General features: G+C 43.7%; 2 protein-coding genes across 4 annotated transcripts in view; one reads left to right on the top strand and one right to left on the bottom strand.

The window, feature by feature from the left end:
- LOC109630990 (contactin-associated protein-like 4) overlaps positions 1 to 8,709 on the top strand; it is a 66,991-nt gene extending 58,282 nt beyond the window's left edge. For both annotated transcript variants that reach the window (XM_069538910.1, XM_069538909.1), the window contains exons 19-25: positions 1,072 to 1,311; positions 2,043 to 2,270; positions 2,970 to 3,103; positions 3,632 to 3,719; positions 4,547 to 4,762; positions 6,658 to 6,729; positions 7,715 to 8,709. In XM_069538910.1, the coding sequence (XP_069395011.1) occupies positions 1,072 to 1,311; positions 2,043 to 2,270; positions 2,970 to 3,103; positions 3,632 to 3,719; positions 4,547 to 4,762; positions 6,658 to 6,729; positions 7,715 to 7,911 (1,175 nt within the window). In that variant the 3' untranslated portion in view covers positions 7,912 to 8,709. The remainder of the gene's footprint in view (positions 1 to 1,071; positions 1,312 to 2,042; positions 2,271 to 2,969; positions 3,104 to 3,631; positions 3,720 to 4,546; positions 4,763 to 6,657; positions 6,730 to 7,714) is intronic.
- Positions 8,710 to 15,372: 6,663 nt separating this feature from the next.
- On the bottom strand, positions 15,373 to 18,144 carry LOC138413632 (protein FAM161A-like). 2 transcript variants are annotated; one of them, XM_069538643.1, is made up of 4 exons: positions 17,919 to 18,144; positions 17,242 to 17,528; positions 16,853 to 17,002; positions 15,373 to 16,435 (listed from the first exon to the last, which is right to left on the bottom strand). In XM_069538643.1, exons 1-4 carry the CDS (start codon positions 18,024 to 18,026, stop codon positions 15,631 to 15,633), a joined length of 1,350 nt encoding a protein of 449 aa, XP_069394744.1. In that variant the 5' UTR covers positions 18,027 to 18,144; the 3' UTR covers positions 15,373 to 15,630. The 2 variants fall into 2 exon arrangements, with proteins under 2 accessions (XP_069394744.1, XP_069394742.1); XM_069538641.1 differs by having other exon boundaries at positions 16,853 to 17,005; positions 17,919 to 18,142.
- Between the last annotated feature and the right edge of the window lie 1,448 nt (positions 18,145 to 19,592).

The raw sequence follows: 19,592 nt of genomic DNA, 5'->3' as shown, positions 1-19,592 counted from the left end.
ATAACATCACTATAGTAAAAAGTAACTTTACAATATTCAGACCACTTCTTTGTCACAGAGTTATTACTTTTCTTCACATTTCCAAATTCGAGAACACCTTGTCATAACATTCAGATTTCATTTTCCTCCTGAGTCAAGCTCAATCAATCAGTCGATAGCAATTCTTGTTACTCGGGCGAGTCTGAGCCTAGAAGGAGGTTGTAATGTGAGAAGTCACAAAACAATAATCTCAGGAGTTTAAATTCTGCCAGAGACGAGGGAAAATAACTGTCACAGTCAGGACGGACAGGACAAGCAACCTGTCAGAGACTGACAGTCCGTCAACTTCCCAGATATCAACAATCAGCATGGTGCTCGGCCGGCAGACAGACGGTACAGAGCCGGCCCCTTAAAATTTTCACCTGCCAGTTTGTGTTTCACTGCATTTCATCATCTCGTCATTTGAATAATTCAGCACGAGGGTGGTGACAAATGTTGTGTCTGGAAGTTGTTGAGCAAATATTAAAATCAGATACCATCTGTATCTCTGTGCAGTTTGATTACAGATGTGATAGGTTTTGTTTTTCATTCATTTCTGAACAGAGTGAAAAGACTGAAACTTGCTTCGGTTGCATAAGCAGCCATAGAGAACATCATGTATTTTTGATAAAGTTATGTCACTGGTGCGAGTGAAGGCAGAGTCTGCATTACCATGCAAAAATAATGGAGCTCAGAAAGAGAAAATAAAACCGAGTTGATGTTCACTGTGATGGATACACAACATAATGAAAATCTCAAGGTTTGTTTTATACCATAGAATAGAAACTCGGGTATATATGATATAGAAGGTGACACCTGCAGTGTTCCCACAAAGAGCCCAGGTAGAAAAGTATGTACTGCTGAAATGAAATGAAATTAGCTCCATAAATGAATCGACAGACAGAAAGTTCATCTTCAAGAATCGTGTAGAATCATGGCTTGAGGTCATTTATCAACAAAAAGACAAACGTCCCTTAATTCAAACCTCTCGATCGTATTTCAGAATCGATCAGACTAAACTGTTAAGTGAGTGTTTCCCCTGTGTGTCGTCAGGAGGCACAGCGTCCAGGCAGAAGGGTTTTCGTGGTTGTATTCGTGCTCTGCAGCTGAACGGCGTCACCCTGGACCTGGAGGAGAGAGCCAGGATCACCCCCGGGGTTCAGGCGGGATGTCCGGGCCACTGCAGCAGCTACGGCTCCCTGTGCCAGAACCACGGACGCTGCGTGGAGAGGACCAGCAGCTTCTCCTGCAACTGTGGCCCATCGGCTTACACCGGAGCCTTCTGCGACAGAGGTACGCAGACGCATGTCTCTCAAAGTGCTCTGTAAATAAATGTGAAGATGGAGCCTGGGACGTGCGCGAACAATCAGGAGCCCTGTGGTTGCACAGCTGCATGACACACCTCCGTGCACTCAACACATCAAATCCTCATATTACACAGCTGCTAATTGTCTTGATCGTGTGGGAATTGTGATATAAGACGTTTATCTTGAAGTCAATTATGAAGTTTTTGGTTGGCTGATTTGAAGTGTTTGCTTTAATCATCCAAGAACTATATATATATATACAAACTTGTGTTGTTAAAAAAACTTGCATTAAGGTATTTTTAAAAACCGCACACTTCAAAATATCACAGGAAGACTTGAGATGTCACAGGAAATGTGTATTCAATAATTAACAGCTGCGGATGTATTATCTGCTATGAAAACTTTAATACACAACTATGTGATAATTAACAGCCCAATTTTGTGTTGTTCTCATTCAGTTGTCATCTTGTTTTTCTGTGGCTGTCGATTCTCCAGCTAATTAGGCTGAGACAAGTTCATAACGTTTATGAGCGGATGTGGTGAACAGTGTTGACACAAGTGAATAATTATTTGGAATCTTTTTATAATACAGATAAAATGGTAAAGAAAATATGTGAAGACAAAATGCTGTGAATCAAACTTTCACTTCAAAGTCCCTTAAAACGCACTTGGTCCTGTTTGTGCTCAAACTTTGTGCCATCACCTCCGTCGCTGCAGAGGTCTCAGCCAGCTTTAAGGCGGGGACCTCCATCAGCTACACGTTCAAGGAGCAGGCGGTGAACGGGCCGAACAGAAGCAGCGCCATGCCCTCCCCCATCTACTCGGACGTGACCCTGAGAGCAGAGAACATCTCCCTGAGCTTCAGGACCAGCCAGAGTCCCACGCTGCTCCTCTACGTCAGCTCTTCCCACAGAGAGTACCTGGCTCTGCTGCTCGACAAGCACGGTGAGCTCTCAGCTCCAGTTTCTCTAGAAACTTTAAAGACCTCAGGTAGAAAACAGAAAATGTGTTTTTACGAGAAAAGATTCCAGCCATCACCGTCTTTCACCACCTCCATGTTCGCTGACGTTCAGTGGAATCTGTCGCTTCTGTGGGACGTCCCCTGTGACTTGTTAATCTTAGCACAGTCACTCTGCTTTGTCTCTCCACCTCTAACAACTGCTAAGTGTTAAAACATAATTAGCACGGATGAAAAACGATGAATTATGCATAAGATACAAACAATCTAGTCATTAGAAACACTCTCAACCATGAAAAGCTAATGATTTAACTTGAGTCTCTGCAGTTTTATTGGCTGCATTTGGCCCTAATTTTCTAAATATTGAATTCCTTCCAGTTCCCTCCTGAAGCCCTGGAACATCCAGACTTCACTCAATACATATTAATACGTACTAATACACATTTCTATTAACATAGGTGATCGGGACAAGGACACATTTAGCAAAGAAAGACAATTCGTTCTGTTTTTACTGAATATAATCAAGGTTTTTTTCAACAGAAAACTAAAAGTTTACTTCAAAAGTTAAAATTGTGGATGATTACAGAATTTGATCAGTGAACAATTTAAAATGTTTGGTAATTCTTTTAATTAGTTGCTTTGTGCCAAAAAACAGTGTGCGGTTTTGTTGATTTTTGTGTGTTCAGAGAAGCTGGAGGTGCGATACAGACTCGACAGCAGCAAAGACGCAGAAATCCTGAGGAGCAAAACGAGGAACCTCGCCAACGGGCATCTACACACGGTTACTGTCAGCAGACTGGCAGATGCTGTTTCTGTGCAGGTAACAAACAAACGCACACGAGAGGCTGCACAGTTCTGCTCAGATGAGTCAGCTGACGTTCTCAGCAGCTTCTGTCAACTTCAACAACCAGAAGGAGAAGCAATGAGGAGACAGCAGGGCCGAGCTGCAGGAAACATTCAGACATGATGAAGCCTGAGCTGCAGTCAAACCTCTCAAGGAGAATTTTCCTCTAAACTTTCAACATGCTACCTTCCCCGCTGGCTCCTCTAAGTTTCCCATAAGTTAGAGTGTAACCTCGAGGCAGCTGATTCAAGGACGATCTTCGTTCAAGCTCAAGTTGTACGCTGATGATACACAACTGTTTAATTCGCTATACAAGTTCTCAGAGAGCCGGACACAGTAACATCTTAATTATTCTCATCTTAAGTCCACTCACCAGACCATGAGATTCTATTGCAAACAATAAAGTGTATATCACCTCTTAAAACTTAAAATGAATTTATGTTTTCAGTTAGTTTTATATTCTGAGCTTTTACCTGATTGTGATTTGGCGTATTTTCCCTTCAGATTGACCAGAACACCAAAGAGGACTTCAACCTGACATCTGATGTAGAATTCAACGGCATCAGATTGCTGGCTCTCGGCAGAGTGCACCGTAAGTGAGAGGGTATCGAACGCCCCGGGCCCTTTCCAGCTGCACAGCAGTGTGATCGAAACACATCTCGATTTGCATTCATCAAATCACGACATTTGTTATGACGGAAACAACAGGATGAGATTACGAAAGATTGTTTTTCCACAGTTCTTCGCTTGTGTCAGGTTTGTAGGGGTTCTGCGTGACCTTGAAACAATATTTGTTTATTGGTTTTCCTACATATGAAAGTCTCAACACCTCTGAGGCTGCTGAGGTTACGTTGAGTAAATCTGTTCTGGAAAGCTACAGAACAAATACACATGCTTCATATGGGTTTGAACTCTAAAGTTTGGGCAGGTATAGTAAACATATACCTCAGGTTGTTCTGATAGAAAATTTGAAGACTGTGTGAAAAATAAAATAATGCCTTCCTTATTATTTACTGTATTAAATCTGGAAATCGCTTTTATAACATGTAAGACAGTTCTCTGGAAATACCCGTGCTCCTGTTCCCTGACTGTCTGGTGGGCGTGTGACACAGATCTCACGTGTAGCGGAGACATGACAGCAGCGTAATTTACTTTGTCGTGACCTAGTTATGTTCTTTACGGATTGCGCCCTCGGAGACGGACTAAGAAATAGGTTGTTAATGAGACGAGAGGCTGTGGGACTTCCTGACCTAGGTGAAGCACCGCCAATCCGACCCCACAGCGAAATATCGAGTTTGTCCTCATCAGCATGTCTTGATTGAACCAGTGATGAGAGGCGTTTTAGGTCAAATGAGACAGAATGTTTCATATGACACATGTTATATCCGGGGAAACGATTCTCCGTGTCTTTCTCTACAGACCCCGGTGAGATGGATCCGGAGCTGGCTCGGCTCGGCTCGCTGGGTTTCACCGGCTGCCTCTCCGCCGTCCTCTTTAACTCCGTCAGCCCTCTGAAGGCCGCTCTGCTCCACCCGGACACCAGCCCCGTCACTGTCACCGGCCCACTGGTCCAGTCCACTTGTGGCTCCTCTTCCACAAATCCCTATGCAGCAGAAACCACACATCACCAATCAGGTCAGAGGAACATTAGCTCCACCTGCTAAACTGCAGTCGGCCCGAAGTTCAGGATGAACCCGAAGCTGTTTATTATGGGTCTCTTATGTGTTTTCTCAAATTTTCATCGTTGTCGTCTTGTAGAAAACTTGTTTCAACATTCAAAGTACTGTTTGACCTTCTCCGCAGCATTTCCACACAAGTTTGTCTCGTCATAATTCTGCCTCTCACATGTCAATCAACTGCCGCCATGGGAAACGATCTCCCAGAGGCCCGATTTAAGAACTCTGATTAATATTCATATGAACAAGAGCTTCATTATCTGTGAAGTGAAGAGGATTTAAATTTCATTTCAACTTTCAGACCAGTAGGACAAACATTGGTTCATGTTTCGTCTGGACAATAAAAGGGTTTAGGAAATCTCCAACTCTCAAGCTCAGCTCTGCAATGCCAGACATTTCAGGCAGGTTTCACTTTTTGTCTTTTGTCGGCTTTTACAATATCAAACATGTGTCTTATAGAAAACTATCTGCTGTTAAATAGAACACAGTGGTAGCTTTCTGTGTTCAGCCCATCGACTGAATTGGTTTTACATAAAAACATTGATTTGTAGCTCATGTGTTAAAACCTCTGATATGATCCTTTATTAAAAATACAACATTTTCATGGTTTGTTTGTTTCAGAGTTTTTGTTTATAACGGTTCAATCTAGGACCAGAGAAAGAGCAGTTGGTTGCAGCTTGAGTCTCAGTTGGTTGTGTGTTGGCAGGAGAGGATTGAGGGTTGGATTTGGTTTATAGGGAGATGGGAACGTCCGTGTGTTGCAGGCAACGGAGCGGGACGACGGGCTGGAGCTGGCAGAGCAGACTGGGAATCATCAATCTGAACAGGCAGCAGCAGAGGAAGACGTGGACATGGCAGGTTGTGGACCTGAGGCTTGGAATTAACGTTGTTCAGGCGAGCGCAAAAAACTCAACCAGCTAAGAGAGAGAAACTTGGCTGTGGCGCCCGGACCGCTGAGGCTCCAGAGCCGAGGTTTTCTGCTGCAGTGACTCGTAGCGATGATTTGGATGATCAGCTGCAGGTGCTCAGGCTGAAGAGGAGAACCAGAACATTCACACTCAACATGGAAACAGAGACTGGGGCCAAACATGAAACACAAGGAAGTCAAGGAAACAACAGGAAAATACAAGATATCTCTGTCAGCAGTGCTTGAATCTGAAGTTGTTCTGATATATATGTTTCTAATATCAGGTGTGAGGTTCCTCAGACCACGGTCCAGACCAACGGGACTACATTTAATTTGACCTAAACAGCTGGTTTCTGTCCAGATCCAACTGAACCATGGTTCTTTTCATAGTTCAGAGATGTTGAAGAAGCAGCTCACAGGATTGTTTGTAGTCTTCACCTCTGATGTGTTCGAACGACGAGGACGTTCATTTTGCCGGCAGCAATGATAAAAACAGAGTGAACCGGTCCATTGAAACAGAAAGACACGGACATCTACAAACCAATCAGTGTCAATGACACGTGGAAGCAAAACTAACCAGGTCAAAAGTGAAAGATGTATTAAAGACATGACCCAGACGTTCAGCTGTTGAAGGTAAAGTAATTGAGGTTATCATAGATGGAACAGTCCAGTTTTCTGTGTGGGTGACTCGTCTCTTCATGATGAGACCTTCAGGCTCCTGATGATGTAATGAGTCTCCAGACGACAAGATTGAATGGACAATGATGTCACATTTCTGCTCTCACTGATGATCTGACTTTTTATTACACTCTCCTTCATTTCTTCTGTTCTTCATCACTTTTAATTCCCCTGTGATCCGTCTTATACACTCGTCCTCTTATCTTCCTTTTCTCAGCTTCACGTTTTTCTTTTCTCTTGTCTTCTGTCTGTCTCTCTCTGCGCTGCAGGTCAGTCTGGACCAGTGGAGACAGGTCAGCCTCTAGTCAACGCCATGAGGAGTGACTCGGCTCTAATCGGAGGTAAAGCGCTGACAAATTTCCAAGTTTAAGACACATTTGAACGTTTCGTTCTTTTCTTTTCCTGAGAGCAGAGGAACTGAACTCAGGGAAGTCTAACGCTGAGCTGCACGCTGTGTAAATGAAAAGCCTTAAAAACCCCTGAGCTGTCCCTCACACAGCACGACTGCGTCTGAGTACACAAAAGCACACACAACTAATTGGAATAAAAATGACGTTATTCTCCAGGCACAGAGACCGTCCATTTATTTTATTAGCTAACGTCGGTGCAGAGACCCTCTAATAGCTGGAATTGCCCTGGGAGCCTGCAGAGAATGAGCAGACCGCAGCACTAATGACGGAGCAAAAGCAATTTGTTTTCTCGTACCTGTTTGGCCACTTACCAGTTGTTGTTTTGAGCAGGTGTTTGATTTCTCAAGTTTGGTCTCCTATCGGGTTCTCAGGTTCCAATTTACACCGTTTAAAAACAAGGATTTATGAAGTCACACAGTGATGAAATCTTCATTCGTTGTGTTTACATTTCTATTGACTTCATTGTGGAAATACTCACAGTTACAGACACACACTTTGTTGACTGACATATTTACTTTATGTTTTTTACCTCTGTCCCTTTATCGGTGGGTTGGTTTGTTTGTTAGAAAGATTAAAAAAAAACCTGTGGGTTGCGGGAGAACACATTAAATTATACAGAGCAGTGGTGGAGTTTACTTTGTGTTCGTTTGATTGAAACTCAGTGACTCAGTCAGTTCCACTGGAAGTTACATGGAGCGAGAACAGACGTTGAACCAACCAAGTGTGCCGTGTTTGTAGACTCAGAGTTTACTCAGTGGTTTAGTTGAGCTTTCTTTCTGTTGGTTGGGGTTTAAAAAGTCCGTCATGGTTTTGTTTCTCTCGCTTTTTAACGAGCATTGATCTAAATTGTGAGCAAGGAAGTCCCACGTCCTCATTGCTGAGCTGCTGTAACGTTTCCTGTTTCTCTTCTGTGCAGGTGTGATAGCGGTGGTGATCTTTGTTGCGGTGTCTGCGTTAGCCGTAATGGCCAGACTCCTCTACAGGAGGCGAGGGACGTGTCAGAACCAGGACATAAAAACAGTCAAACCTGAAGACAGCCCCGAGCTGCCGTTCAGCAGCCAGACCAGCTCGCACAACATCCCCAGTGAGAACCAGAGGGAATATTTTATTTAGCTGCAGCTTTGACCTGTGGCTGACCTGGAGGTGTCGGAGCCGAGGAGACGGACTGAGACGCTGATGTTTTGTCAAGCTTTGCTCCTTTGCACTAAAAACTGAGCCTGAGACTGGAGGATGCAAACAGGAGGCGTCTGTGGTTGTATTTTTGTAAAGACTGTAAATAGATGCACAAAAAAATCCAAGTGTTGAATATCAGTAGTTGAACAATTGTAAATATCCAAATATGTATAATTATGACTTTGTACAAATCTCCTGTTTAACTGAGATGTGGAAATTGTAAAATGACGTTGGTATGAAGCAGCTTTGTTGAGTCTGGGATCTTTTAAAAGCATTTTCTGACACAAGTGATGAATGTTTGATATTTTGAGTGAGTCAGCAAAGTGTTTGTCAGATGTTCAGGATTCCTTTTCAAGTTTATCATCATGAGTTTGTCTTTCTCTTTTTTTCTCTCTTTGCACTTGTTGGATGAAATAGAGGTAAAATCCAATTTGATCCGTTCACATTGAGCATTTCTAATTTTTTCAGCTTGAAGCCAATCTGATATTTCCTTCCCCTCATATCCTTTGCTTAGTTTCTTTTTTTGTTCGTGAGACAGTTACAAAAAATCTAGTCATTCCCAGCATAAACTTTTAAAAACATGCACCTCTACTTTCTCCCACTATCAAGAAATGAAGCAAATATATGCCAGATACGAACGCTGCCATCCTGCGCATGTAATTATTTAATGACGTACTTTGACAGATATTTTAGTAACAAACACTTTTCTTTCCAGTGAAAATAAAATGATCAATCTTTTTTTTCTGGAGTGGTTTTATTTATTTGCTTCAGCCTAACGGCTTTCTGATCGTGGTAAAAGGAAAACAAGTTTGAACACAAAGGAACGTGATCGATTCAAATAAATGAAAGATAAAAGTGCAGTAAGATAAACGGAGGATAAGAATTAAACCCAGTTGTTTTACTGTAATTGAAATGATTGCAGCCATTGTCTTAGTGGAACGGTACAAAGTAAAGTTTGATTATTGAATGTAAGATTTTGATTTAATAATACACTGTAAATAAAGATGGATGACACGTGGCTCCACTTCCTCTGATGGTGAAAAAAAAGAAGCTAAAACATCCTGGATCTTGGTGCCGCCATCGCTAAGCCAGTCTGAACGTTTCATCGATTAAACAATTAAAACCAAAAACCAACAGAAAACATCTGTGTGATCTTTGAGAAAAATGTGTTTGGCGTGAAATTTTTATTTTTGTCCAGGTTCCATCCACTAACACGGAGGAGGCGAGGTTTATGACCTATGCTGCAGTCAGCCACCAGATGGCGATCAAGAAGATTTAGCTTCACATTTGGTAGGCTGTCATCTCGTCCATCTTTATATACAGTAATACTCAAGAGCTCTTTGGAGACAGAACAATTATTCAATAAATGAAATAAACGTATAATAAATAATAGTTATTGTTTGACAGCCTGAGGAAATCCTTTCCTTATTCTATTTATATTATACATTTATATTATATGATTATAAGTAAAAAATAGTTTATTCAGTCAAGTATAAATCGGAGAAAAACTCCCACATTGTCATTTGAGGTTTGGAAAGTTTGTCTGATTGAATTATTTCTCTGTTAAATGAGGCTGAAACAACAAATGTAATCATCATAAAGTTCCTTCTGTGAACGTTTGCTGCTTTAAAAGTTGCCGGTGGTTTGTTCTTCCTTCTCTGTGTGGCGTTTCTGATGGATATTAATATTCATCTGTCTGCAGAGAGGAGATAACTTCTCCTGCTGCTGCTTCGTGATGCATTCAGGTGCTGGAGACGTCAAAGGCCCAGCTACAGCGTCTCCACACACACACACACACACACACACACACGGACACACACACATTACAGGACTCTGATGATCCTGATGACAGCCGCTGAGTGGTTGTCGGCAGGTATTATTTACAGAGAGGGACGCAGCCGTGCGTCAAATAACACCTCATTAGAGGAAACGACAAGACGACTTGTTGTAATGACACGTGCTGCAGCAGCGAGACGGGAGAACAACACAGATCAGGAGTCAGGGTGGTTTGAAGCACAGGCGATTAAATGAGTATTATATTCAACACAACCTGGACGGTGTGCCATTATAAATGATTTCATTAAAATGAGATCATAATGGGAGAAGCGACACCAGAACCGTGGGCGTCATTTGTGATGAGAGATTCATTGTGAGGCGGTGGAACAGGATCTGTGAGGGGGCGTCAGGGAAAACAGGCACCGACAGGGTTATTTACTTTTAATTGGAATCATGACTTTAAAGCACATTTTCGTCCTTTGTTTAGTTTTTCGCGATTCCAGTTCGAGGACGTTTTGATCTGATCAGTTTTGGTTTGTAGATGTCGAACGTCTGACTTTGGCGTTTTTTTGTCAATTTTGTAATAAATAAGTGCAGAGAAGTATTAGTTTTAGTGTTTTCATGTGGATGGAGAAGAGAATAGATACGCCAGTGTCACACTGGGGGTGTGAGCAGCACGTGACGGCTGCGTCGCTGAATCGCAGCGTCTCGACGGTGGAGCGATTCTACTGCGGAGCGGCTACATGAGGTTTCTGGTATGAATAATTTCCCAGAGTAAAAGTTGTGTATGTACTCTTTGTCTTATGTGTGTGTCTTTGTGTGAGCTACGGGATGAATGGAGCATCTATCAATCAATCAAGACTGTGAACTGTCTCAGTGTGTGTGAAAGAAAGACGTCATCGTAATAAGAGACAGACTCTGGACCAGGTTTGGGTTGAAAAGCTTCAGCTCAGATCAGACTCTGATTTTCTGCTGACCACACAAACCTAAAAGATGCATTCCTCCATCACGCGGCCTTCCACCACATCACGACTGGATTTCACACCCTGTTCAGAACAAGTGGAGCTTTGTGCATCAGTAATGCTGCGTTTTCTTACAAACACTATGTGGTCCTGACAATTAAAAGCCGCCTGCTATTTGATTAAGGATCTCATGAGAGCGTAGCAGCACAAACACAAACAGCTCCGCAAGTCACCAAAGGATCATAAACAACAGCTCAGACCTCTGGCTCTGTATCGCCTGAGCATCCATCATAATCACGCAGCCACATGTGTCCAGAATATGAATGTGATATTTATCGATGTTAAAAGACTTCTGAGCCGAGTGCTGCTGCTGTGTCACAGTCTGTGCAGCCTCGCTCTGAGCTCCCGGTGCTGCTTAACCACCCTGCCGACAGCGCGAGCGCAGGGGTCAGGGGTCAGCAGCCGCCCGGCCACAGGGTCAGCTGCTCAAGTCAAACTCCCACACAGTCACATTTTGGCAGGAAAGACAGAAAGTTTTTTAGCTTTCACACGACTTTATTCAGAGAGAGAGACACTGTGATAGTCAACCACCAACAAGATGTCAGAGGTGGACAACGCCGGCTCACGGCCCATAGTTTTCATGGTGGGATATTTTCAGCTCATGAGCACGGTGACAAATCATTATCACCGGTTTCCACTTGACACCCGATCCTCAGGTTAAACATTGGGATCAATATCGCCACCATGTGGCCACTTAAAAACTATTTTTGGTAACAACCCACATCACCGAGCATTTCCCACAGAATTAACTAACTTCATGGCAGTTGCATGATTGATGTTGTTTTTAGTTTTTACCTACTTCAAAATTCTCGCATATGTGGATGAACAGTGAATAATTCACTGTGTGTTTGTGGGAACATTCCAAAGGACACATGCAGATATCAACGTGAAGCAAACCTGCAGCTCCTGCATCAACATCTGCTGGGACTCCGTTTGTCCTCTCTCACTTTGCCTCCTCACAGTCTCCTTCTTTTTACTCACTGTTCTTATTCAGGGTTAATTTAACTGACACCTCTTAAAGTTCTGTGCTTTTAAATGGTCCCAACCAGGGAATATTTATGAGGTCAGTGCAGTTTCACTGACAGTGTTGGACGCTGAGCTGCCTGATGAAGAATGAATGAATGAACACACCCAGAGGATGCTCAGATAATCTGTAAAAACCATAATAACAACCCTTGAGGACGGCTTTTAAACACAACCTCTCTAGAGAGTCTCTTAAAGAGCCTGTTTTCTGTTTTCATCCATTAAGTGGATTTGGAAACGTTCAGTTTCATTCAGTAGATTATTTTTCTAAATTACAGAACTGGAATTATAAGTCTGAGGTCACGGCAACACTTTAAAAGACGTGTTTTTATCTGTAGTTTGTTGCGAGAAAGTAAAATATATGAGATTAGTTCTATTAGAGCAGCTCGGGACAAAGAATTGAACCTGGTGCTCGAGTTAAGTTGTACGAAATATTTCAGGTGTAATGCTCAAAAGTTTAAAAGGCTGCTTGTATGTGGTCATAGGATTTTTTAAATCATATCCAATGCACAAAAACAGTAGAAACATGACACAGACCATAACACAAAACACTAACATTAGAATGCATTAAAAATTAAAAAGTTCATGCAACAAAAAAAGAAAAAAGAATTTTCTGCAACCTACAAATGCTCCTCTCCGTCACTGGGGCTCTTCTTCTGCAGGACGTCACTGCTCTGTGTGGCTTTGCTTTGCTTTTTTAGGAAAATCTGCTTTAATCGGACATTTAAGCAAACATGCATCACAGGTCAATTCTCTCAAACACGTTGAAGAGTGAGTCAAAACATTTTCTTTTGTTACTGTTATTCTGCAAAAGGAGAATCTGTGCACAAAGTAAGAAGCACAAGAGCAAAAACTACTGAATTAAAGATGGAGCCACGTGTTACCTGGGGAATATGATTAATGCATTTTTAAATGGATCTATATAAAACCCAGATGAGCTCCTACATGTACGACTGCCTGTCGCAGCTCAGCAGAGACGTGAGATAGTTTCCCCACAGATTCAGATTGTGGCACAGAGCGTCCCTGTACACGTGTATTCTCTGTGTTGTACACCAGATAAATCGTATGCAGCTAAATTTAAAAATGCTTGATTACAGTTCCTGTATCATGAATTAAACACCATGCCCCCACAGCAAAATCTGTTTTGCCCAGATTTAGTTCACACTGCGGTACTGCCACACTGTCATCCGGTCCACATGCCACAGTAATACTGCCTGGCAGCCGAAGTGTGGCCCCGAGTTTGTTTTGTGCCATTTGGGCCATAGTCACCATTTATCACATGAGCCACTTTATGTTCACATGCACATTACACCTCGTCTGGAGCGCCGCATGTTTGCCCACATTTGTTTTGGGATATTCAGGCCATATTTGCTTTCGTCCACAAGACAAAAGATGGGCAGAAACTTCTCAGAGGCTGAGCAGAAATCTTTAAATCTGTTATCTAGAGGATCACAGGCGGCTGAAGCCGACACCAGCTGAGACTGGGCGACCGGCGGGGAACAACGTGAACAGGCTGACATACTGAGACACAACAGAACCAGGGTTACGGCTTCAGCTGGACGGAGCCTACTTAGCAATTTATTGGCAGATTGAGAATTGGCTGTTTGAAAGAAAGCGTTTCAGCGTCTCCTGAGGGATTCTGTGTTTCTGTAAACCTGTCGATCACAAGAATCTTTCCACTTTTCTTATATAATGGTGATAAGGTGTTAAATCCGTAAAAACAAATGAAAGTATCTATGGTCCAATCAACAGCTTTCATGTTGTTGTCCATAGAAAAACACCCCCCCCCCCCATCATAATCAGCACCTGCACAGTGTTTTTGACTATTAATCTGTTTTGCTGTGGTGACCGCGGCCAATTCACACCTCTCCATCCATATTTATGTCCGTCGATGAGCGAGCAGGACCCCGAGCTAAAGGTCCTCTCCTCTCCTGTGTAATTATTCAGTCTCAGTTGCTGTAATACATCAGTAATGCTGTTTTTGGCTCAAGGTCAGAGGCAGGCGTCCAGAGAGCCGAGGCAGTGATGGATGACTGTTTTCCAGAGCCTTGAACTCTGCAGGACAGTGACGGATTTCAGCAAATCCAGAAAACAACTTTTTTTTTGTCTGTGGCTCTTTATTGACACGTCAGAACGCCTGAACTGCTTTAAAAGGAGCTTCTTCTCCCTCAGAGGAAAGTCGGTCTTCGTCCGCCTCCTCCTCTATTTGCAGTGAACACATCTGCCTGATCACTCCACACTACTTTTCTCCTTTCTCTGAGAAACTACTTTTATTTGTGAGCACATTCTGGCTCTTTTTACTGTCACACACTCTTTTAAACCGTTGTAGTTACATTCGATATCTCCTGAGTATTAATGTGGAGAGTGAATCACAGTGAAGCGGTGCTTTGCAGGAAAGAAGCAATTAAGGGACGGAGAAGAGGCTGGGACAGTAAAGCACAAAGCATATGGTGCTTTAAGGATGACTCTGTTGTTTTGAGCAAACAATCTCCATAAAATATTAGAAAACCTGCTTTCACAATTAGCGTGAAGATCCAATCACCACTTTAGATTTTCCAGAAGCAGGGACAACAAATGGATCTAAGCAGCCTGGCACGCTGAGCGGAGCGTCGTCCGTACAGAATGTTACAATTAGCAGCGAATTAAAGCACAAATGAGCATTTCATCGCAGTCTATGGCAATTAACTTGACGACACTGAATTTAAAAAACCCACAGAAAACACGGCAGAGGCGTCGATATGTTTGACGTTTTCTAAAAAAGTTCCAGTGAAAGCCAATTAGTTGTGTTTTACAAGACGACGGCAGCAGCAGTTGAGCGGGATCCTCTGCAGGCCGCGGTTAAAGCCTGTATGGATCATATCCCACTCTCAGATCAGTAGATTTAACAGCCGGGGTCGTCCACTCTCACGACTTTTATCCTGTTCACACACGTCTCCACGCTCGGGGGGAGAACGGTGATCAAACACATCGTGAAGCACGGAAACACAAGCTCAGATTCCATTTTTAAATGTTCACACACGAACACGCTGTGGATGAGCTCCCGGTGTTCCACAGCTGTTTTCACCTTCACGTTTACTGTGTGTGTCTGCGTGTGAGATGCGGATAGTTGCCTCCTGTGTTTATCGTCTCCTGGGTTTGACGACCGCCTTTAGTCTCCTTCTCACCTGCTGAGTCTCTGAACGTGAACGTGCGAAGTCACGCTGATTCACATCGATGCCTTGTAATTAAGAGAAGCCGATATAAACCCTGGATTCCCTGTTGATGTTACACGGCTGATTGGGTTGATCCCCTTTTTAATCGACTTCAATTAAGAAGGTAAATCGTGTTTAACAGTAGAATCTACTTTACACAGGTGCATATCTATCAATCTATCTGTGTGTGTGTTCAGCGCTCCATGAAGTTGGTGCAGGAGGTGGTGGTGCATGCTCGGGTCAAAACATATACAGCTCGGGTTAATGGGAGACTTTAAACTGCCAGTGGATGTGAATATGAGTGTGAATGGTGGTTAATCTCTGTGGTGGCCTTGCACGCCGCCTCCCGCTTTAAATGTTTGGAAGAAATCATGAAAGTCGTGCAGAGGTTTTCTGTAGTATATAGTGTTTAATGATGTACTGATACACACAGTGAGGGGGTCTGTGAATGGAATCAGTCAGATTCTAACATGAGGCAAAACAGTTTGACAGAGAAAGAGATGAAATGATAAACTGGTTTGTGAAACTACCACTAAACGGTCACAGCTATTCTCCAGTTATAAAACGATCCCTCGCACACTGAGGCAGTCACTCCTCGGTGTGAGCGTTGGCTCTGGGCCGCTCGGCTGCAGATGTGAGCAGATGTTTCAGGCAGCAGCTTTGAGGGGGTCACCGTAGGACCACTCCCCCTCCTTCACCATCTCAATGGATACCTGGAGCTGCTTCTTCGCTGATTTGGCGGTCGGACATCTCTGAGGCTCCCGGGAGTCAGTGGAGGAGTCTGACTTGGACCGAAGCACCTCTGGCTCCAGGTCGGAGTCCCTCTCCAGTGAGCATGTGGGTGGAGACGGGGGCTGGCTGTTTGAGGTCTTGGAGCCACATCTGTGTCTGGCGCCGTACACTGAGGTGGGCATGGGCCTGGCCTTGAAGCCCTGGCGCTCCTCTCTCTGACCAAGGTTCCCCAGCTCTGCTACAATCTTCGCCTCCCTCTTCCTCCGCTCTCTCTCCAGGAAATTGAAAGGCTGTGGCGACACTGCAGCGGAGGCCCGGTTGATTTTGATTTTGGAGTCATGGCGAACGTTGCTGCTGCTTCTGCGCGGGATGGATCGCTGAGTGAAGCGACGGCTGATCATTTCAAAGAGAGGCAGGTGTATGTGCGCTGGTGCAGGTGATGCCCGGAACTGTTTCTGGCATTCTCTGATCTCCTCCAGCTCCCGTCGCAGAAGCGTGTTCTCCAGCTCGATCTCTGAGCGCGTCCGCACCTTGTGCCTCTTCCGGTCCTCCTCCCTCAGCATCATCTGGAAGGGTTTGGGCACGGTGACCTTAGAGTTCGACCGAGCTCTGACCCCAGAACGATGGGTTAATCGTCCCCTCGGCTGCGAACACGAGGCCTTGGGCTGGAACCGAAACTGCTTCTGGTTCATCATTTCCTCTGGGATCACCAGGACGTCTCTGGGAGCAAACAGAGGAGAATTAAATGTGACGGCACAGAAGCATTTCCTCTCTGCCTCCTCGTCTGTGCTTCCACAACAACAAATAGTGCCAATAGTCTTTGTGGAAGGACTGTTGGCACTAACGTGAATGATCTCAGGCATGTTTATCAGGTTAGAGCCATTCAGAGGTCAAAGGTCATCCTGGCAGACACTCAACATCCTCCTCTTGATGAATATCGACCTCTGCCATCAGGAAGGAGGTGCACTTACCTCAGGGAGGACAAATCAAATAGATATTCAAGATCATTTGTCTCCTGGACTTTTAGTTTTCTATATCATCAACGGATTCTTTAAGTATTTTAAATGTAGTTCATGTATTGTTATGATGTGTATATGATTTAACTTATTAACTTGTCTGCTGATATTCTTCACCAACCTCACAAAGGTTCGCTCCTGGCCAGGGGACCTCCGTCTTTGAGTGTCCAGCTCCCCGATGCCGTCCTCCGATTGGTCAGAACCGCTCGACGTCTCGTGGAAGTCCAGCTCCTCCTGAGAGTTGATCCTCTGGAGTGTCCTGGTCGGGCAGCTGCTGCACGTTCAGAGATTAAATACCAGGGACAATTTTGAACCATCTAAAGATATCTACTACACATCACCTGCATCTAATGTATACTATTATTATTATTTATATTAAATATATAAAGTACTAGTACCATATGTACATACTTGTCTTCTTTTTACGGTGCTTTACAAATGAATGTCTGTGACATTGACATGAAATGTGTGACCTCAGTAGACACTTTATTTTAATGGTTCATATCTAACCTGATGGACTGTCTGTCTTCTCTGTTCCTCCCTGTCGTCAGACCTCCTCCGTCCTCCTCCTCCTCCTCTCCACGCCACTCTCGGCCCTGATTGATGTACATCCTCTCCAGCTCGGCCATGTTCCTCAGGTGGGTGTCCTTCAGCTCCTCCAGCCTCCTGTAGTACTCCAGGTTGGAGAAGTGAACTTGCTGCTCCCTCTGCAGGCCGTAGATCTCCAGGGACACGGAGCTGCGGACTCCTCTCCCTCCTTTGCCCTCCTCGCTGCTCTCTGAGTCCAGCTCATACTCCTGCAGTGTGAGAGAGTGTGAACATCATGACATCTGGTGGAAGCAGTCAGTACAGTAGCAAGAGCGTAGTGAAACATACATCACGACAAATTAATTAAAAATCAGTAATAGAATAATGCTGAATGGGTAATTAAATGTTTTGTAATATCTCTTTTTAATGTTTAAAAATATAAATACTATTTTAACTTTTATTACACGTGAAAAATAATGAATGGTTGTAGATGGTTTCATAAATAAGTCAACATTTGAAATGACAGAAGAGAATATTATCATATTTATGTGTTAGTACACTTTTGTTTTTGCAAAACTAAATGTCGATATTTATCTATATATTGATAAATATGTGCAGTTTTCAATGTAGTTTATATATTAAAGAGTTTTGCGTCTCACCTCACTGGTACAGTCCTCGTCTCTGATGAAGTAGAGGTCTCCATCGTCTCCATACAGAGACATTAACGCCTTGTTTTCCAGAGAGGCTGATCGGTACATCGCTGACATTTTCTTCTCTTGTTTATCAGACACTTCACAACAAGTCAGGAGCAGAGCCGAGCTGCTGCTCCTCCGACACCTGAGTCTGTGCAACAAGCTCCTCAAAGTCAGTGCAGGACACTGGTGAAGATTAACACACACTTTACTGACAGACACACACACACACACTCACAGACTGAGAGCATTATCCTCTTATTATCTGGAGGAGTCGTGATTTCACAGTTGTCAGTGGTGCCGTCGGGACAGATGGTCCATATGGTCCAGTGGCTTTTCACCTAAAGACACGATTCAATGTGAACGCTCGCAATCTGTTTTGCAGATTAACTTTCTTAAACACATCACAAGGGCTGATCCACCGCGTCCTGCACCTGTCGAGGTTCGCAAAGAGGCTGCAGCAGCAAAACAAAGGGAACTAAAGAGAATTATCTCTAGTTTAACTCATGCATTATATGGAATACTTTGCACCGTGTGTAGATTCATGTAAATATGTTTTTACTAACAATATTTGCATGAGGTGAATGTTGGATCTGGGGCAGAGTGTGCTCTTCAGTGCCACTCCAGTTTTCTGGTTGCTTTGCATGTTTGTCTGCTTGTTATAACCAAGAGGACACAACAACAACTGAACAGATTTTAAATCACAAAACTTTATGTGATTTTCAGCTTTTTCAGGGGAAAGTTGGTGCAGCTAGTTTGGATCTACAGAGACTTCGAAGTGTGAGGATGAGGATCCTTTTTTGTTGACCTGTCCAGCGTACGAGGACATAAGGGACGTTATTCTCACTCACTTTGTGCTGATTTGATTTGATTGGATGATTGTGAAAGTTAATCTTTCTAAGTTTTTTTGCAGCAGATTTTATTTACCGTGCTTGAGAACGAAGATGACATTTTGCTGTAAACCGAGCTGTAGAATATTTGACGGATCACTGCAACTTTACTTTTGGCGTCTTCTGTGTGCAGAACACAACAACACACAACGACACAAGTGAGAATCTGTGCGTGTGGGCTAACGTCTGAGCTCCTGCTCCAGTGGCCCACATGGGAAGCTCCCAGACTCCAGTGAAATGAAGCCCGGCCCCAGTTCAGCCGTGAGATTTTGGGGGATTGCCTGGATAAAGCTGGAGAGGGAGAGCACTTCCAGAGCCAACTGTTTTAATCCGTTTACTCAGGTTTGTCAGCCCTTGTCTTTACAAGTCCTCACCTCGTGCTACCGGGCCGTCTCCCCATCTGTCTCCTGTCTCTTTCTATTCCATCTCACATCCATCTACCTAAGACACAGAGGCAGCAGGAGGCAGAGAGACATCGAGGAATATCTGCCTGTGAGCCTTCATCACAGGTCATTGTCTGAACTATATCAGGACCTCGACCAAAAGTGGATCTGTCCTTCTCCTTGTTTGATTTTCATCTGAAAACCAGATGTTTCCTTTTCTGTCTTCTCAATTTAATGCTTTGTCAACTGTGGAAGATTTATTCATTCATCGTCTGTCGCTCAGTCCTGAAGGTGTCCAGATGTCTCTCTGTGGATATGTTGAAATCAGATCTTTCATGACTACAGATAAAATGAATTGTTTTATGACA

This window comes from Paralichthys olivaceus, chromosome 14, assembly GCF_024713975.1.
Source record: "Paralichthys olivaceus isolate ysfri-2021 chromosome 14, ASM2471397v2, whole genome shotgun sequence".
Taxonomy (NCBI): Eukaryota; Metazoa; Chordata; class Actinopteri; order Pleuronectiformes; family Paralichthyidae; genus Paralichthys; species Paralichthys olivaceus.
This window is presented reverse-complemented; position numbering and strand designations above follow the sequence as displayed.

Bases quoted from the DNA above. Each gene is read 5' to 3' on its own strand.
- LOC138413632 (XM_069538641.1), bottom strand. From the start codon at position 18,026: ATGTCAGCGATGTACCGATCAGCCTCTCTGGAAAACAAGGCGTTAATG. The intron at 17,529-17,918 runs GTGAGACGCAAA...CTCACACTGCAG, and splicing joins ACGAGGACTGTACCAGTGAG to GAGTATGAGCTGGACTCAGA. The intron at 16,436-16,852 runs GTTGGTGAAGAA...GTTTGCTCCCAG, and splicing joins CAGGAGCGAACCTTTGTGAG to AGACGTCCTGGTGATCCCAG.